Source organism: Grampus griseus (genome assembly GCF_964374135.1).
Source record: "Grampus griseus genome assembly, chromosome: 1".
NCBI classification, from domain to species: Eukaryota; Metazoa; Chordata; class Mammalia; order Artiodactyla; family Delphinidae; genus Grampus; species Grampus griseus.
This window is the reverse complement of record NC_139017.1, coordinates 83688564-83709409: the sequence shown is the minus strand read 5'-3', so window position 1 is coordinate 83709409 and position 20846 is coordinate 83688564. Positions and strand designations below refer to the sequence as shown.

At 36.3% G+C, this 20846-nt stretch overlaps 1 protein-coding gene across 1 annotated transcript in view; it reads left to right on the top strand.

The window, feature by feature from the left end:
* Positions 1 to 20846, top strand: part of MAGI3 (membrane associated guanylate kinase, WW and PDZ domain containing 3) — a gene marked incomplete at its 5' end in the record, with an annotated part of 103053 nt that overhangs the window by 1865 nt on the left and 80342 nt on the right. Inside the window, one exon of the mRNA XM_082661744.1 lies at positions 15007 to 15126. Coding sequence (XP_082517870.1) covers positions 15007 to 15126 — 120 coding nt within the window. The remainder of the gene's footprint in view (positions 1 to 15006; positions 15127 to 20846) is intronic.

The following is a 20846-nucleotide window of genomic DNA, read 5'->3' as shown; positions in this document are numbered from 1 at the left end:
TATAAAATGGGAATCATAAGACTCACCTGATATCATTATTAGAATTAAAGTGAGAACATAAATGTAAACCACTTGGTCTAGAGTAGGTACTCAAGCAGTGTGTGGCCCGTTGCCCCATTCTAACTGTATCCCCTGACTCCAGTGTCACCTCAGTCTAGTTCATCTTTAAAGTGCACATCTGATTCTTTTCCATTTGTAGTTTATCCTTCAAAAAGTCCTGTTGACTGCAAGTCTAGACTCCTTAACATGGTATAAAATATTTTGTTTTAAAATCTGACTACTTATCTATGATTTCCTCCCATAAATCTACCTTGTCACATTTCAGAATTGCAATTCCTGCCTTCTTTTCTTTGCATTTGCCTGATAAATCTTTGTCCATCTTTTTATTCTTTTATCTTTCTGAATCTCTTTGTTTTACAAATAGTGTTGAACTTTGTAGCCAGTGTGAAAATATATTTATTGATTAGATCGAAATCTTTAGTCTCAGTTTTGTCATGTTTTTCTATTTTGTAGCCAATGTGAAACTTTATATTTATTGATGTGATTGTTATCTTTAGTCCCAGTTTGGTCATGTTTTTCTATTTTACCCATGTACAAGTATTTTATATAAAAAGCCTTTCACTATGTAGTCTATTTTATTTGAGCTCTCTTTTTAGGAAGATTTGTATCTTTATTCTACTGGTTATCTCTGTACCTTTATATAATACTCTGTGTTTCTCATCCCTTTTTTTTTGTTCCTACTATGAGTAATATTAAAATTATCTAGTCATTTCTTCTTCCTCCTTACCTCTCCCTCTCCCATCATCTGACTTGAAGTAATATCTTTTTATTCCCAACACATATAAGGTAATCAGCGAGCTCATTCTGCTTTGCATATGCTTTCCTCATTCTGACCGTTTTTTTGTTGCTTGATCTGTATCTATATTGGCAATGCAAGCAGCCATTATGTACTGTACTCTCCCCTTTATAATCATCGTTTATTCTCCATTCTTTGGGTAGATACATATTTAATCAAGCTACCAACCCTTATGTTGTTGTTTCTTCAATAATTCTGGTTGTCTAAAGCTTGTTGTCTACCAGATTTCCATGAAAGGTTCACAGGATCATTATAGCAGTTTCTCTGTGGCTTTTATACTTTAAAGTTTGTTTGGATGGATATGACATTTTTGGCTCATAATTTCTTTCCCAGACTATCTTAATTATCTAATTGTTTTCTGGCATAAAGCATTGCTCTTAAAAAAGTCTGAAAACAATCTGATTTTTATCCCCTTATAAGGAACTTGGTATTTTGCCTGCATGGGGTGTCTCAGGGTAGCATTTTTAGTTTCATAGCTCTAGAGCTCCCTCCTTCCTTGTTAAAGCAAGGTAATAAAAATATGTACTTGTACTTTTTGCTGCCCTCTGCCACTTTTACTCGATCTTCTTTTTAACTTACTTCTACTGTCCTAGTTTTGCAGTTTCTCCCCAGCGTGAGGGGGAAAAAGGAGCCTTAGAAAGGAGCTCTACAATTTATTTGTGTTAATTCATAGTTTCCAAACAGCTACAGCTACTTCAGATCCTAACAGGAACTCCTAACTTAAAATTGAACTGCCCAAAACACTTCCAAGAATCTAGAAGCCCTAATGCATCAGTAGCAGTTAGCAAACTGAATGGTCACATCTGGTCTCTAAATGTAATTCTTTACTAAAAGATGCCAGATTGGGACTTCCCTGGTGGTCCAGTGGTTAAGAATCCGCCAGCCAATGCAGGGGACACGGGTTCAAGCCCTGGTCCGGGAAGAACCCACATGCCGGGGAGCAACTGAGCCCGTGTGCCACAACTACTGAGCCTGCACTCTAGAGCCTGTGAGCCACAACTACCAAAGCCCATGTGCCTAGAGCCCATGCTCTGCAACAAGAGAAGCCACCACAATGAGAAGCCTGCACACCACAACGAAGAGTAGCCCCTGCTCGCCACAACTAGAGAAAGCCCATACACAGCAACAAAGACCTAACGCAGCCAAAAGTACATAAATAAATAATAAAAATAAATTAATTATAAAAAAAGAAATTAAAAAAAAAAGATGCCATTTCTTCCTGGAGAAAATTCTGATTCTCTGTCTGGGGCAAGGAAAGTACAAGGTGAGCTTGGAATATCCAATTGTATCAGAAAGTATGCTTAAAAAATTTTGGGGACATATCAGAAGAACATAAAGAAAAAAAAGCCACCTAGATGGGGTGCCCACTGACAAAATCTGAGACAATTTAAACAACAAAATTAATAAGAGAGAAAGAGAGACTTCTACTGTTGTCAGACATTGCACTATAGATAAAACACAACTGTGACCCCTAAGAGAAGAGGAAAGGAGACTGCACACAGAGGAGTCCTGTAATTTCCTCAGCTTTCTTCCTGGAGGCACTTTTGAGGCTACAGCATAGTAAGGAAGAGCCCAGGCAGAGTTTAGCAGACTCTGAGTTGAGGGGACATATGAAATATAAGTTCAAGAAGTCTGAGGTACTTGGAATTTGTAAGACAGGGTGTCAGAGAGGAAAGAACTATGAAGAAAAGGAGTTCAGGCAAACTGCATAGGTGCCTCCTTGGGTCTGTTGCTGAATACTAAGCTGAGAATGTGTAGGATGAGACTTCACATAGCAGGGCAAAGAACTCTCTGTGAGCTGTAAGATTAACAATACCAGAGCTTACACAGGACCAAGAGACATTTGAGTTCTAACCAGACTGAGTGGAGAGACCCCGTTAGGGTCATGGCTTACTAGTAGGGTTAAAATGACCATCGATTAAGCTCCTTGAGGCCCATTTTAACAAAATTAAATATAAAAAGTCCCAAAAGGATCAAGTGAATATGCATGTAACTTAACTGTTAGTAAAAATAAAGGAAAGTGGGGGGGGAAGGGAATAATCCACACTCTTTAAAGGAAGTCAACAAAATCTGGACACTGAATAACATAATATTCACAATGTCCAGTGTCTAATAAAAAAATACTAGGCATACAAAAAAACAAGGAAATGCGATCCATAAAAGAAAAGTGAGCTGATTAAAGAAAAGAATAATAATTTTTAAAAAAAACCAGAAGGGACACAGATAATGACCATACCAAGAATTTTAAAGTTATCATAAATATGCTCAAGGATTTAAAGGACAATATGAACAGAATAAAGAGAAAACAAGATGTATACTTTTAAAAAGAACTGAATGGAACTTCAGAAATTCACTGGATGGGCTTAACAGCAGATTAGGAACTGCAAAAGAAAAGATCAGTGAACTTGAAGACTTAGCAATATAAACTAATCAAGCAAACATGGAGAGCAAGAAGAGTAAAACAGTGAACTTTTTAAAAGCAACCGAATAGTGAGAGAGACAGAGAGACTTCTACCTTTGCAACGAAGGTCTAACTGGTACTAGATTTACCGTCTTATCATAAACAACCAGAACTTGGGCAAGATATCTATAACAGCTGTTTTCAGACATTGGATTATAAGCAGAACAGGACCGTGATCTGCTCATATTGACCTATGGCACACTATCAAGCCAAAGTGGGGGAAGCAGAAAAAATATTTGAAGAAATAGTGGCTGAAATATTGGCAAATTCAGTGTAAACTATAAACCCATAGATCAAAGAATCTCAACAAACCCCAAGAAGAAGAAACATTTAAAAAAAAAAAGATCAATGTACATAATAATCTAATTGCTGAAAACCAGTGATAAAGAGAAAATGTGAAAGGCAGACAGAAAAAGAAGTACATGCGGGGAATATAGAATGACTGCAGACTTATCAACAGAAACAGTACAAACTGGAAGTCAGTCAAATGTCATCTTTAAGATGCTGGAAAGAAAAAATGCCAACTATATAAAGTAAAAATATCCTTAAAAATAAAGAGAAATAAAGAAATTTTTGAGACAAAAAAGGATGAGGGAATTTTTCTCTAGCAGACTTGTACTATAAGAAATAGTAAAGGAAATTCTTTAGGTGGAATGGAAATGATACCAGAATGAGAACTAAAAGGAAAATAGAAAAAACTTCATAATTATAGTTCAAGATTTCAATACCCACTTTAGAAAAAGTAAGCAAAAAATCAGTAAGGTTATAACACGAATAACACTTTCAACCAACTTGACCTAATTGTTATTTGTTAGAGCATACTACCCAATAATACAAGGATATACATTCTTTTCTAGTGCACGTGGAACATTTACAAATATAGACCATATTCTGGACCATAAAACAAGACTCAGTAAATTTAAGAGAATTTAAATCGTACAAAATATGTTCTCTGATCATAATGGAATTAACTTAGAAATCATTTATAGAAATATATCTGGAAAATCTCCAAATATTTGGAAATTAAATAGCACACTTCTAACTAACTTGTGAGTTAAAGAATAAGCCACAAGGAAAATTACAAAGTATCACACATATCAATACAACATATCAATTTGTGGGATGTTGCTAGAGCAGTACTTAGAGGGAAATTTATAGTATTAAATACTTATATTAGAAAATAATAAAGATCAATGATCTAAATTTCTACCTTAAGAAGAGCAAAGTAAACCCAAATTAAGTAGCAGGAAGGAAATAATAAAGATAAGAGCAGAAATCAATAAAATAGAAAACAGAGAAATGATAGAGAAAAATCCATGAAATCCAAAGCTGCTTCTTTCAGATTAATAAAAGTGATAAACAACAATGTTGAGAATGGGAAAGGTGGCATCACTGAAAATCCTACAGATGTTAGGTGGATAATAAGGAATATGCTAAACAACTTCATACCAATAAACTCAACAACTCAGATGAAATGGATAAATTCCTTGGAAGACAAAAACTATCAATGCTCACTCAAGAAAAAATAGATGAACTGAACAGTCCTCTATCTATTAAAGAAATTAAATTTGTAGTTTGTAACTTTCCCAAATTTCCGAAATTTGTAGTTTGTAACTTGTAACTTAAGGCCCAGAAGGTACTGGTGAATTGTTCCAAATATTTAAAGAAGAAGTAATGCCAATTCTACATAACCTTTTCTGAAAATTAGAACAGTCCCCAACCTCACTCTGTGATCTGAGCATTATCCTGATTCTAAAGTGAGATAAAAACTAGATCAAAATTTTTCATGAACACAGACTCAAAATCTTTTAAATATTTTAGCAAATCAATATATAGCAATAGAGAAAAAAGATAACACATTATGACCAAGTGGGATTTGTCCGAGGAATGCAAGGTTGGTATAACATTTGAAGATTAATATAGTAACAGACTAGAAAAGACATGTGATCTTCTCAATAGGTGCTGAAAAAACATTTGACAAAGTCCAACACTAGTTCATGATAGAATCTCTCAGAACACTAGTCTGCCTGTTTATTACTCACTGCCTCTTGGCTTCAAATCTGCTCTTTTTGCCTGCTTATGATACGGTCACATTTTTCCCTTACCACCTAACACAATGTTAAGCTTCCTCAGTAGAGTGTGCAGGAAGGATACTAGAAAGAAGAGGCTTCTTTTCCTGGTTCCAGTGTGTCTTTTTCTTTTTGCTTCTGCCTGCAAAAAGATACTCAGTAAGTTTTAGCAGCACTCTACCAGTCAGCTACCCAGTGGCAAGTTCAGTAGTGCACCTGGGCAGGGGTAGGGAGGGGGATGAGGGGAGTCCCAGCAGAAGTTCAGGAACACCCTCATAGGTGGCTTCATGAGTTCCACCAATGCACCAGCTGAATTCCTCCCAGTTTCCTGATGAGTTCTGTGGGGACCCCAGCAGGCTTCCCAGATTTCAGCAATATCTCTTTGTAAGTGGTTTTCCAGTGGGTTTCTAGCAAGCCTAGCCAGTGTCGCAGCTGGTTTTCTAGTAAGTCCAAAACACCCCCTACATCATCCCTACCACTCAAGGCAGCTTGTTGGTGAATTTTATTGGTACTCCAGCAGACAGTTCCCTGCCCACCAGCCTCAGTCTACTGATTGTGAACCAGCCCTGTCCCAAGGCAACCCAGTAAACTTCTCTACCATCCAGTGGGCTGCTACACACCTTCTCCAGCAAGGTCTGAATCCCAGACTTTGAGAGCATCTCTTTGAGGATGGTACTCTTTAGAGTTCTCTTTTATTCCCTTTTAGTTAATTCTTTATAAATAGTTGATAATTCTTTACATTAAGCTGTCCTTGTTCAAGTTACCATCTAGTTTCTTGCTCCTCTTTGGACCCTGGCTGATACAGAATTGGTACTGGTAGTAGTTCCAGGAGACAGACCCTCCAAGAAGGGATTTTAGGATTGGTTTTGGTTGTGTACTTGGGCTTGAGCCCAGAGCCAGATTCCTTCCAGTGGGAAGTAGGTTGCTGGTAATTCGTGACAAGTGGCATCACAATTTAATCATAGTATAACCTGTGGCTGATTGTGATGAAGTACCAGCTGAGCCAAGTACCTTGGGAGCCAAGTACGTTGGGACCCAAGTGACTGCTACACTTGACCATCATAGCAGTAATAATGGCTATAAACACTGAGGTATGGGGTGGATTCTCCTGAGTGCACCAAGCACTTAAACAGAGAAAATGACAGTATAAAATCAAATGGTTTATTATTATTAGAAACGAATATAACAAGATTTTAATAACACTTTTAAATGATCTCAACCTGATACAGCCATTTGCTAACAGAAAACCTTACAAGAAGGGAACATTAACACAAAATAAATGCCAAATAAAACTCATCTAAAAATTTGAAAAGTAATACCACACATACTTAATATTTGAATTTTTCACTCCTGAAAGAAATGAAAATTTAAAGCACACAAAGTATCAATTGCATTATCTGATGGTCTTGATTTTTGTTTGGTAACAAATATTCAGACATAGAAAAAAATGTATTTCATTTTGCATTGACATTCATAGAATTGTTGAGTATGTCCAAAAGCATCTTCAGATTGGGTGTTAGCCATTGGTCATTCATATAAGCTTGTTTCCTTTTTTTTGTTTTTTGGTTCATGACCTACTATTCTTTTTTTTTATCATCTTTATTGGAGTATAGTTGCTTTACAATAGTGTTAGTTTCTGCTGTATAACAAAGTGAATCAGCTATACATATACATATATCCCCATATCTCCTCCCTCTTGCTTCTCCTTCCCACCCTCCCTATCCCACCCCTCTAGGTGGACACAAAGCGCCGAGCTGATCTCCCTGTGCTATGCGGCTGCTTCCCACTAGCTATCTATTTTACATATGGTAGTGTATGTATGTCCATGCCACTCTCTCACTTTGTCCCAGCTTACCCTTCCCCCTCCCCGTGTCCTCAAGTCCATTCTCTACATCTTCGGCTTTATTCCTGTCCTGCCCCTAGGTTCCTCAGAACCATTTTTTTTTTTTTTTAGATTCCATATATATGTGTTAGCATACAGTATTTGTCTTTCTCTTTCTGACTTACTTCACTCTGTATGACAGTCTCTAGCTCCATCCACCTCACTACAAATAACTCAGTTTTGTTTCCTTTTATGGCTGAGTAATATTCCATTTTATATATGTGCCACATCTTCTTTATCCATTCATCTGTTGATGGACACTTAGGTTGCTTCCATGTCCTGGCTATTGTAAATAGAGCTGCAATGAACATTTTGGTACATGACTCTTTTTGAATTATGGTTTTCTCAGGGTATATGCCCAGTAGTGGGATTGCTGGGTCGTATGTTAGTTCTATTTGTAGTTTTTTAAGGAACCTCCATACTGTTCTCCATAGTGGCCGTATCAATTTACATTCCCACCAACAGTGTGAGAGGGTTCTCTTTTCTCCACACCCTCTCCAGAATTTATTGTTTGTAGACTTTTTGATGCTGGTCATTCTGACCCGTGTGAGGTGACACCTCATTGTAGTTTTGATTTGCGTTTCTCTAATGATTAATGATGTTGAGCATTCTTTCCTGTGTTTGTTGGCAATCTGTATATCTTCTTTGGAGAAATGTCTATTGAGGTCTTCCGCCCATTTTTGGATTGGGTTGTTTGTTTTTTTGTTATTGAGCTGCATGAGCTGCTTGTAAATCTTAGAGATTAATCCTTTGGCAGTTGCTTCATTTGCAAATATTTTCTCCCATTCTGAGGGTTGTCTTTTTGTCTTGTTTATGGTTTCCTTTGCTGTGCAAAAGCTTTGAAGTTTCATTAGGTCCATTTGTTTATTTTTGTTTTTATTTCTATTTCTCTAGGATTGTTTCTTTTTTTAATGATGAAAATATTTTGTTTTCTTGCCCTGATTTTGTTTTTGCCATTGAAATCTATGTTGCTTTTACTTCAGATTTTAGACCAGTTTCTGATTTCAGGTTGAAGTGTTCTGCAACAACATTCACTTCTTGCATTTCTTCTCTTCAAGTATTTACAAAGCACTGAAACTCACAGCTAGTATCAAATGGTGAAAAATTCAGGAGAACTTTGTTGGATAGTGTTCAGGTAACATTCAGATCTCCCAACCAATGTCAAAAACGTTACACAGAATCATATAGCGAAACTGCCAATTTAAGGTCTTATCTAGCCTTCAAAACTTGTAATATTTTTGGAACATCTCTCACAGGATTTATATAAATATATATAAACTTATTAACATTATATTTGCAAGAACAACCCACCATTAGCAGCAGAGCCCTGACTACACACTTGCTGCATGGGAACAGCTGCAGATAAGACTGACTGAGTAGATTGTGACTGCTGCTGTCCTCCAGGCTTCTGCCCTAGTCCCTGAAAATATCAGCTTTAACATTTGATTCTACTTTTCAGTGTTTCTTGCTCTTACTTTCAGTCGAAACCAGTAACATCTCTATCTCAAATTATTATGCTTTAATTCTCACAGCAGAACTATAATACCTTTTGTTCCCTCATTTTCCCCATCAACTGATTTTTCTTGGGATTTAGAAAAAGCAGATTTGCCGAGAAGCTCCAGAAAGGAATTCCTACATGGAAACTATAATGTAAATGAACTATAGCTCTCATATATTGTTGGTGGGAATGCAAAGTAGTGCATCTACTTTGGGACTTTTTCTTATAAAGTTAAACATACACTTATCCTATGACCCAGCAATTCTACTTCTAGGTATTAACCTAACATAAATTTAAATATAAATCTACCCAAAGACTTGTAAATGTACAGCTTTATTTATAGTACTGTCTTAAATCTGGAAACAACCCAAACGTCCACGAATGGTGAATGCATAATCAAATTTTGGTATATCTATACAGTGGAATACACCTCAGTGATAAAAGGATATTTGACAACAAACTGGATGAATCTCAAAAGTGTCATACAGAATGAAAGAAGCCAGACACAAACCACTACTGAAATCAAATTACTGTATGATTTCATTTATATGAGATTCTGTTAAAGGCAAAACTATCGTGACGACAGATCAGTGGCTGCCACGGGGTGGGAGACTGCAAAAGGGCACAAGGAGACTTTTGGGGGGCAATGGTTCCCAAAATTCATAGAATTGTACTGTTAGAATTAGTGACTTTTATTATAGATAAATTATATCATGATAAAGTGGCCAAATAAACTCCCCCAATTATATTCTTTTATATTATCAACAGTTAGAAAATGAAAATTTACAAAAAGATATCCTGTATAGCATAAAAATATTTGAAATACCTAGAAATTTATCTAAATAAGTATAAAGTGTAAAGATCTCTATAAGGTCAAATTAAGGGACATTAAGGAAGATCTCAATATATTGAGATCTAAATGTACTGAAGATCTAAATATATTGGCATTCTTGTTCATGGATTAAAGACTCAATATGGTGAAGATATCAGGTCTCCTCGAATTGATTAATAGATTCCATAAAAATTCCAGCATTTTTGGCCTGATTCCAGAAGTTATATAGAAAGGCTATGAATAGAAAAAACAAGGTAAGTGGAATTGCTCTGCTATATCTCAAGATTTATCGTGGCAGTATAATAATTACAACACTGTGATAATGGTGCAGGAATGGTCAGTAGATAAACGGGATGTAATAGAAAGCCCAGTGATAGACACCCAGTCTTATATGGGTGTTTCTATATAAGATTCCCATGACAGAAGTGCCATGGCTGATCAGGGAGGAAAATAATTGACTTTTCAATAAATCTTGTTGAACAACATTTGGAAAGAAAAGGAAATTGGACTACTACCTCCCATCAAGTCCAAAAAAAAATGTTTTAGTACATTAAAGTACTAGATATGAAAGGCAAGGCTGTAATGCTTTTCAAAAAGAATATGGAATATCTCCATGGCCTTGGAAAGGATTTCTTCAACAAGACACAAAAGCCATTAGCTATAAAGGAAAGGACTGATAAATTTGACTACATTAAAATGAAAAACTTCTGTCATCGAAGGACCATTTATAAAAAAAAAAAATGAAAAGAAATCACAGAGTGGGAGAAGATACTGTCTGTTCTGCAACATTTGTTTCAATAATGCAGGTAAGTTCATATGTGATTGGCAAGTAGGTAGGAGAATGATGTCGACTGAACCAAGGTAATATTGGTTCTTATTTCATTTGCCCCAGCTAGTGTTTTGCATCATCAAGTAAACACAGAATATACAAACATAGCCGAATGTTGTATCTACTATGTATGATGCCTATTCACCTCAATTTCGCCTCTTTTCTCAATTTGAACTTGTGCTTTATCTTAAAATTGTTGATTGCACCTTTTGCCTTATCTTCATTATTCAGTAGCCTCAACCCTCCATGTACCCCTTTCTGTCAAGCTACCTTTTCCTTTCATTTCTTTTTTTTCTTATTGTTTTTAAAGACAAAGTATTTTATTTACTCTAGTATTTTTTTATTAGGAATATAACATATCTTTTAAACTGTACTAATATTTTTCATTGGGATTGTTACTGATTTTACCAAGTGCTCTGTTTACAAAGTTGCAATAAGTTTTCAGAGATCAACCCTATCCTATTTTCTCCATAATCTTCTCTTATTTTTGGTGCATGATTTTGCAGAAGGCACTATCTGAAGAAAGCATATTTCACATTTTAGCAGAAATACCTCATCTGCAGCACATATACCTGGGAAAAGGTGCAGTGCTTCAATACTGACACAATTATTTCACATTTTAACCTCTCTACAATTGGAATACATCTTACAATACATGAAATCTTTCAATTATAATTGCCAGTTTTTTTTATTTTTTAGGGATAAAATAATGGTGCATTTTAGAAGCTGTTGATTACTTAGATTTGATGAAGTAATGTAGTATCCAGAATGTAAACAACTACAATTTTAAAAAGGCAGGCAACCCAGTAGAGAAATGGCAAAAGACTTGAACAGCCACTTCACAACAGAAGAAATCTCTGTGGCTAGTAAATATATGAAAAAGAATGTTTAATCTCATAAGGCAGCTGCACATTAAATACAGAGTGAGATGCCTTTACATACTTAGCATGTTGGCAAAAGTTTAAAAACCTGATGACAAATATTGATGTGGACACAAAAGGATGCATATGATATGATTCCCTTCATATGAAGTTACAAAACAGGCAACACTAAGCTGTGTTGCTCAGAAATGCATTACTTAGTTGGTAAAAACATTTTTAAAAGGAAAGGAAATCACCATCACAAATGTCAAGATGGTGGTTACTTTGGGGGTGGAGGGAGGGAGAGATTTATGATTGGAGGCACACAAGGGGGCTTTTGGCACCCTGGTAATGTTCTGTTTCTTCACCTGGATGAGTTTGCTTTATTATTACTTGTTAAACTTTATACATATATATGTTTTATGTGCTTTTCTGTATATTTCAGAATAAGGCAAAAAGGAGGGAGGGATCAGTTATATCAAAGGTTGTTGATTGGCCAAGTAACGTGAGGACTGAGACTTGACCATTGGGTTAAGCAAAGTGGAGACTGCTGATGCACATAACAAATTGTCTCAGTGGGAGTGGTTGGGGCAGTGCTCTGATTGGAATGGGCCCACGAGAGAAGGAGAGGAGAGGAATTGGAGACGGAGGAAGCAGAACTTGGAGGAATTTTTATGTAAAAAGGAGAAATGTAGTGTTGACTGGAGGGGATGTACAAAGCTTTACATTAAACATATAGAGTATCAGGAGAATAGAAAGGTAAATTTTCTGGAATGCTGATGGCAATGTGGTAGGGTAGGGGAAGGTAGAGAATTTTTTATATGTATGAGAGTACATGTTTTGAGGGGGAAGAAGTGAAAATTTATAATACATCTGTAAAAAGAATGAACATTAAAGCTACTTTGTGAGTCTTGGAAGTATATATGTTGGAATCACACATAACATTTTATGTCTGTTAACGGAAAGAATCATGAACACCATCTTGCTCAATGCCACATTGCAGAAAGAGAACAAAGCCCAGAGGGATTAAGTGCTTGCTTGAAATTGTACCATTAATAATCATCCCAGACTAAAACGCAGAGTTGCTCCTGCCCCTCGGGTCAGTGCTTTTTTAAATAGTATTATCTATAATATGGTTTGCTCTTAAATTGGGTTTTATTTAGTCATTATGTTTTATAGTAGAGTTTATTTAGATAATATTTAAATTAGCCTTTGCTGCATAACAGACTACCCTAGAACTTAATGGCTTAAAATAACCATCATGTATTATTTCTCATGATTTCATGGGTTGGCTGAGCTCAGCTGGGCCCACTCATGTTGCTGTAGTCACTGGACGCTCAGCTGGGGTTGGAAGGGCTAAACTGGCCTCACTGACGTGCCTGGGGCCTTGGTGCTGTTTGTTGGTTGGGACTGTCGCCTGGACATCTGTACATGGTGGTGGGACTATTCCAAGGAGGCAAAGATGGAAATCTAGACTCCTGAACTTGCACAGCATCACATTAAATTATTCAAAGCAAGCTATAGTCCAGTCCAGATACAAGAGGTGAGGCAACAGGCCCCATCTCTTGATGGGAGGAGGTGCAAAATATGTGGCCATGGTTTTCCATCTATCACAGCTGCTAATCATAAATTTAATTGCTGAATTTATTTTCTAATGTTAACTTTTAATATGGAACTAAAAGCTGTTGATTTGGGGAATCTAACAATGTAATTTTAGTCAGTATATGAGAAACAAAAATTTGATAATGAAAAAATGTTAAGAAAAAGGGAAGTTATGTTTTCCTAATTAATTTCGTATCCTGTGTGATGTAAGACAAAGAAATGCTCATTTTTATAAAAAGCTGGGTAAAAATAAGGGAAAAATTCATTGATTACAGTCTTTGTTGCTTAGAATGTTGGCTTAATCATTATTTTCTGAGATCATCACCATTAATATTTTATCATCATTGTGGATTTTTTTCACATGTTACAGAATGTAATAGAATGTAATGCCACTAAAAAGTAAAAGCAATTAATAGTTCCCCATGAATTAATTTATAATAATGGTAGCATATTGCCAGGCCCTGTGCTAATTACGTTTGTAAAATTTCACTTAATTTATTTGACAACTCTCTATATTGAGTACCTACTGTGGTTCTTACGTGGTGCCAAGACTTGGGGCTATTGCTCTGAACCAAGTAGACGTGGTCCCTGCATATTGCCATACCCTAGATGGGAATCAAGGAAGGTTCTCTAAAGAAGCTTTCTAGGCCGGGACCTGAAGGATGAGTAGCAGTTAGCTGAGGTAAGAGAGAAAGGGAACAGGAAGTCTTCCAAGGAAAAGAATGGCTTCGACAAAGGCCTTGGAGTTAAGCGAGTGCAAGGAAGATCAAAAGAATTGGGGAAAAAAAAAATCTATTATGACTAAAGCCTAGAATGTGAAAGGCGTGAGGCAAGAAAGAAGCTGAAGAGGTAGCGTCTGAATTTTATGCCAGGATCATGGGAACCGTTGATGGGTTTGGAGGTTTTTCGCTCAAGATTGTTTTAGAAAAGTCACTGGCTGCAGTTTGGGTAAGGGGTATAGCCAGGGAGAAGAAAGGGTTGACCCTGGGAGGCCAACAATACAGGCCATAGATAATGATATGAATTAAGTGAGTGTGAGAATGAAGACAAGTATATAAATCCTACAGGTATTTAGGAGATGGAATCAACCAAATTTGGTGACTGGATGTAGAGCAGAGGGAATAACCCAAGGTGACTGACAGATTTCTGGCTTGGAGTGCTATTAGCAAATAGCATAAATAGAGGAATAGGCTTGGGAAGGCATCCTTGGCAGGACAATATCCCAACCCTATTTCCAGGCTAAGTACCTGGATCTCGTTTTTGTATTCTCTAGTATTTGAAATATTTCCAATATCAGTTCAAAAAAATATTGATTCTTGTTCAGTGAAATTCAGTAAAATATAGCAATGCTGCCATAACCTGAATTTATATCTTGGATCTGAAAAACATTTTACTTTGGCATTAATTCCTTAATAGATAGAAATTTAGTGCTCTGTTGCTGTAGTGAATTTCATTAAGCAATTTACTGCTTAATGTTTTGAAATTACTTGAAGAGAATAATGGCTAAGAAGCAATATGTGAATCCCTATCTTAAGCCCTAAGCCCTTTATTCATTAGTCTAAAATAATTTCATAATTAATACTTGTTCAAGTTTTTTTAATGGAGCTCAGTAAGAGTTTTTAAAAGTTGTTTTTCTTTTTTCATTGTCCTTTACAACTCTAGTGAGTAAAATGTTAGTTTACATTTATGCTAAAGAAGTAAAAATATGTAAGGTAGCTACATGAAAAAGAAGCCTATCCTTGGTGGACTTATCTCTCCTTCAAATGTTAAGTAATAATAATTGAGGTTTAAAAGAAGAATTAACTGTTGTGTCTTGGAAAGTTAAGTTTTCTTGGACACTAACATTTTAATCTTTGTAATTTTGAATTTCATAGCCATCTTTAGCTTTTATTAAAGTATATTTACTCATCCTACATTATTTATTGTCCTACTTTCACCTAGGAATGTTAATTTGCCTAAAATTCTCTGATCATCACTCTAGAAGATACAATATATTCAGTAGTCTGTTTCCCATGTGTTCTCTATAAACTGAATTTTCTATTATTCTCAATGTTTTATAAGTTTAAAAGCACTTTACAACCTATTTTTTTCTTGTTGTTGTTTTTTTTTTCCCTTAGGCACTACAAGGGCCCCCAGGGATGGGGAAGTACCAGGGGTGGACTATAATTTCATTTCTGTTGAACAGTTCAAAGCACTGGAAGAGAGTGGAGCATTATTAGAAAGTGGAACGTATGATGGTATGTCCTCAAATATTGACAACAGCAACCCAGAAAACTGATTGATTGCAATTATTTCAGAGGGAATTTGGTCAGTAAAATACCATTTTTTTAAAGTTTTTTCTATCAGTCTTTGGGAGATTTTTCTTTTGATTAGGCTATTTGTAATTTACTAATTAAAATGGGATTAAACAATAAGCAAACACATTCTACATTATAAAGTTGATTGTGAACAAAATACTAAAATCATTCAAACTGGCCAGTATGCATATTTCACTGGTAATTCACATTCATCATATGAACTCAACAAGTATTTGTGAGTTCTATTTGTGGTTGGAAATAAAAATACTGTACAATTTAAAAAATCTATTTATACCTTGCCTCTCTTGGAGAAAAGAGAATATAGATTTGAGGAGGAAAATAACAAAGACAGAAAAATTGGTTTTCTTTTCATAACTCTTTACTCACTTGATTCTAGGAAGTACTGAGTTAAGATCAATTTCAACTTTTAAATGATTCTTTGTTAGATCTTTTTTTTCTTTATCTAACACTCTTCACTGGCAAGCTTATGTACTCCCATAGCACCCTGTAGTTTTCCATCATTGCTTTATCAGCTATTATAATTGCCTTTTTCACAAGCTCTGTGAAAGCAGATATTATGTCTTTCTTACTCAATATTATCTTCAGTGCCTAGAGATGGTGTTCAATAAGTATCTAACCATGAATTCAGCATATCCAAATATGCATTTGTGCTCTATCCAAAAGAATAATTTCTCTCTTTAGCTGCACCAAGAGCTCAAAACAGAGGAGTCTTCATTTGCTTCTTTCTTTTTCTCACAGTTTTCATCTAGTGTGTTACCAAATCTAGTCATTTCTTCCTTTGTAGCAGCTTTCACACTGCCTTCTTTTTTTTTTTTTTTTTTTGATTTACAGTGTTGTGTTAGTTTCAGGTGTACTTTTTTTTTTAACATCTCTATTGGAGTATAATTGCTTTACAATGGTGTGTTAGTTTCTGCTTTATAACAAAGTGAATCAGTTATACATATGTTCCCATATCTCTTCCCTCTTGCGTCTCCCTCCCTCCCACCCTCCCTATCCCACCCCTCTAGGTGGACACAAAGCACCGAGCTGATCTCCCTGTGCTGTGTGGCTGCTTCCCACTAGCTATCTATTTTATGTTTGGTAGTGTATATATGTCCATGCCACTCTCTCACTTTATCACAACTTACCCTTCCCCCTCCCCATATCCTCAAGTCCATTCTCTAGTAGGTCTGTGTCTTTATTCCCATCTTACCCCTAGTTCTTCATGACCTTTTTTTTTTTTCTTAGATTCCATATATATGTGTTAGCATACAGTATATGTTTTTCTCTTTCTGACTTACTTCACTCTGTATGACAGACTCTAGGTCCATCCACCTCAGTACAAATATCTCAATTTCATTTCTTTTTATGGCTGAGTAATATTCCATTATATATATGTGCCACATCTTCTTTATCCATTCATCCGATGCTGGACACTTAGGTTGCTTCCATGTCCTGGCTATTGTAAATAGAGCTTCAGTGAACATTTTGGTACATGACTCTTTTTGAATCATGGTTTTCTCAGGGTATATGCCCAGTAGAGGGATTGCTGGGTCATATGGTAATTCTATTTGTAGTTTTTTAAGGAACCTCCCTACTGTTCTCCATAGTGGCTGTATCAATTTACATTCCCACCAACAGTGCAAGAGTGTTCCCTTTTCTCCACACCCTCTCCAGCATTTATTGTTTCTAGATTTTTTTTTTTTTTTTTTTTGGGTGGTACGCGGGCCTTTCATCGTTGTGCCCTCTCCCGCTGCGGAGCACAGGCTCCGGACGCGCAGGCTCAGCGGCCATGGCTCGCGGGCCCAGCCGCTCCGCGGCACGTGGGATCCTCCTGGACTGGGGCACGAACCTGTGTCCCCTGCACTGGCAGGCAGACTCCCAACCACTGCGCCACCAGGGAAGCCCTGTTTCTAGATTTTTTGATGATGGCCATTCTGACTGGTGTGAGATGACATCTCATTGTAGTTTTGATTTGCATTTCTCTAATGATTAATGAGGTTGAACATTCTTTCATGTGTTTGTTGGCAGTCTGTATATCTTCTTTGGAGAAATGTCTATTTAGGTCTTCTGCCCATTTTTGGATTGGGTTGTTTGTTTTTTTGTTATTGAGCTGCATGAGCTGCTTGTAAATCTTGGAGATTAGTCCTTTGTCAGTTGCTTCATTTGCAATTATTTTCTCCCATTCTGAGGGTTGTCTTTTTGTCTTGTTTATGGTTTCCTTTGCTGTGCAAAAGCTTTGAAGTTTCATTAGGTCCCATTTGTTTATTTTTGTTTTTATTTCCATTTCTCTAGGAGGTGGGTCAAAAAGGATCTTGCTGTGATTCATGTCATAGAGTGTTCTGCCTATGTTTTCCTCTAAGAGTTTGATAGTTTCTGGCCTTACATTTAGGTCTTTAATCCATTTTGAGTTTATTTTTGTGTATGGTGTTAGGGAGTGTTCTAATTTCATTCTTTTACATGTACCTGTCCAGCTTTCCCAGCACCACTTATTGAAGAGGCTGTCTTTTCTCCACTGTATATTCTTGCCTTCTTTATCAAAGATAAGGTGACCATATGTGCGTGGGTTTATCTCTGAGCTTTCTATCCTGTTCCATTGATCTATATTTCTCTTTTTGTGCCAGTACCATACTGTCTTGCTTACTGTAGCTTTGTTGTATAGTCTGAAGTCAGGGAGCCTGATTCCTCCAGCTCCATTTTTCGTTCTCACAATTGCTTTGGCAATTCGGGGTCTTTTGTGTTCCCATACAAATTGTGAATTTTTTTGTTCTAGTTCTGTGAAAAATGCCAGTGGTAGTTTGATAGGGATTGCATTGAATCTGTAGATTGTTTTGGGTAGTAGAGTCATTTTCACAATGTTGATTCTTCCTATCCAAGAACATGGTATATCTCTCCATCTATTTGTATCATCTTTAATTTCTTTCATCAATGTCTTATAATTTTCTGCATACAGGTTTTTTGTCTCATTAGGTACGTTTATTCCTAGATATTTTATTCTTTTTGTTGCATTGGTAAATGGAAGTGTTTTCTTAATTTCACTTTCAGATTTTTCATCACTGGTGTATAGGAATGCAAGAGATTTCTGCACCTTAATTTTGTATCCTGCTACTTTACCAAATTCATTGATTAGCTCTAGTAGTTTTCTGGTAGCATCTTTAGGATTCTCTATGTAGAGTATCATGTCATCTGCAAACAGTTACAGCTTTACTTCTTCTTTTCCGATTTGGATTCCTTTTATTTCTTTTTATTCTCTGATTGCTGTGGCTAAAACTGTCAAAACTATGTTGAATAAGAGTTGTGAGAGTGGGCAGCCTTGTCTTGTTCCTGATCTTAGTGGAAATGCTTTCAGTTTTTCACCATAGGGGACAATGTTGGCTGTGGGTTTGTCATATATGGCCTTTATTATGTTGAGGAAAGTTCCCTCTATGCCTACTTTCTGCAGGTTTTTATCATTAATGAGTGTTGAATTTTGTCAGAAGCTTTTTCTGCATCTATTGAGATGATCATATGGTTTTTCTTCTTCAGTTTGTTAACATGGTGTATCACGTTGATTTATTTGCATATATTGAAGAATCCTTGAATTTCTGGAATAAACCCCACTTGATCATGGTGTATGATCCTTTTAATGTGCTGTTGGATTCTGTTTGCTAGTATTTTGTTGAGGATTTTTGCATCTATGTTTATCAGTGATATTGGCCTGTAGTTTTCTACTGCCTTTCTTTTTACTTTTATCACCTCATTGTAGGCTCACTGGACTAGCTCATGCTGGCTGTCGCAGTTGATCTCATTTGTTCCAGTGTCTTCCCTCTCACCAGTCCCCCCTGCTCGTTGCTACTGTGCTAGTCCTCCTCAAGTGCAGTTCTGGTCATATCTCTCTCCTTCAGAATCTTTAATGATTTCCTTTTGCCTGCTATGTTTGGCCCAGCCACCCTTTCTGGGCTTAGCTCCCATGACTCATTCATTCATTTATTAATTTATTTGATCCTTCTTTCATACTATGTGCCAAGCACTATCAGAGGGGCTAGAGATGCTGTGCTGAGCAATATTGAAATGATACTGCCTTCATAAATCCTATATCTTAGTGGGAAGGCAGTCAAAAAACAAACAAAGCAACCCAATTGAGATGTTATGAAGGAAACAAAAACAAGGGATTTAAAGGAAATAATAGGAATATCTTATTTAGATAAGATGGCCAGTGGAGACTTTTCAGAGGAAATGACAAATTTTTATGCAAATAGCCTGCTCTCATTCACCTCCCTCCTACAGGCAACCATTCTTATGTGTTTAATGTATATGTTTTTGTTTGCATGTGTTCTTACAAAATGTATATTGTGTCTTGTGTACATGTATTTATTATTTACATCTGGGCCATGTTCTAAATGTATCTCATTAGTTATTAACTGTTTTCACGTATTACTACTGTGTTTTTTAGATTCATCCATGTTGCTGTACTGTATTTGCATGTAATTCATTGTTTTTTTAACTGCTGCACAGTACTCCATGTTGTGAATCCACTACCTAACGATTCTCCTAGTGATGGACTTCCAGATTGCCTGCAACTCCTCATCACCACAGATAAATCTGCAACATCCTCACACACGTCTTCTTACAGACCTGTGTGAGAATGTCTGTGGAATATGTATCCAATTGTTGGGTTATAAGGTATACCTATAGTTAATGTGATGAAGTAGCTCTGGGTAGCTCTGCAGTCTCTGTTCCCATCAGCAGTGCCATAGGGATTTGGTTCTGTAGCAGATGTAGTAATGACTCCACATACTCCTCAACACTTGGCATCATCCAGCTTTATAATGTTGCCAATTTGATGGTTGTAGAAGTGGTATCTCATTTTAATTTTAGTTTCTCTGGTAGTCAGAGTTTGAGCATCTTTTCATATGCTTGTTAGTTTTCTTGGACTAATGCAAATTGTCTATTCATTTGCTTTGTCCATTTTTTAAAAAGTGGGATCTCAATCACATTCCAGTTTATAGACATTCCTTAGTTATTTAGCTATTAATCCCTTATTGGATATAGATATTTCCTTCCATTCTGTCACCTAATAACCTTGTCCTGTGTTTCTTCATTAAACAGAAATCCTTAACTTTTGTCTGTCAGATTTATCACTGTTTTCCTTACGATTTATGCTTTGAAGTTTCATTTAAGAAGTCGTTCTCTGCCCTTAGATCACAAAGATATTCCTCTACATTTGCTTCTGTTACGAACATGAACAGTCATCCACCCTTTCACAACCATAAGATTTACAGAAATTTTAAAGACTGATAATTGTGGGAAATGGAAACCCCCATACACAGCTGAAGAGAGTATATAATGATATAATCCCTTTGGAGAGCATCTTGGCAATAGCTAGTAAATTCAAAGATGCACCTGACTCTGACCTAGCAGTTCCCTTTCTGGATGCCTACTGTAGAATGACCCTTGTCAATGTACATATGCAGACATGTACCCGAATAGTCATTATAGTGTCGTTTGAAACAATAAGGGAATGCAACCAACTCTCTTTTAGTAGAGGAATTAATAAAATACCTTTTAATTTGTTCATAAAAATGGACTATTATATAACAGGTGACTAGAATCTACATGTATCAACAGGAATAAGTCTTAGAAATACAGTTGTATAAAAAGAAGATTGCAAAAGGATATGG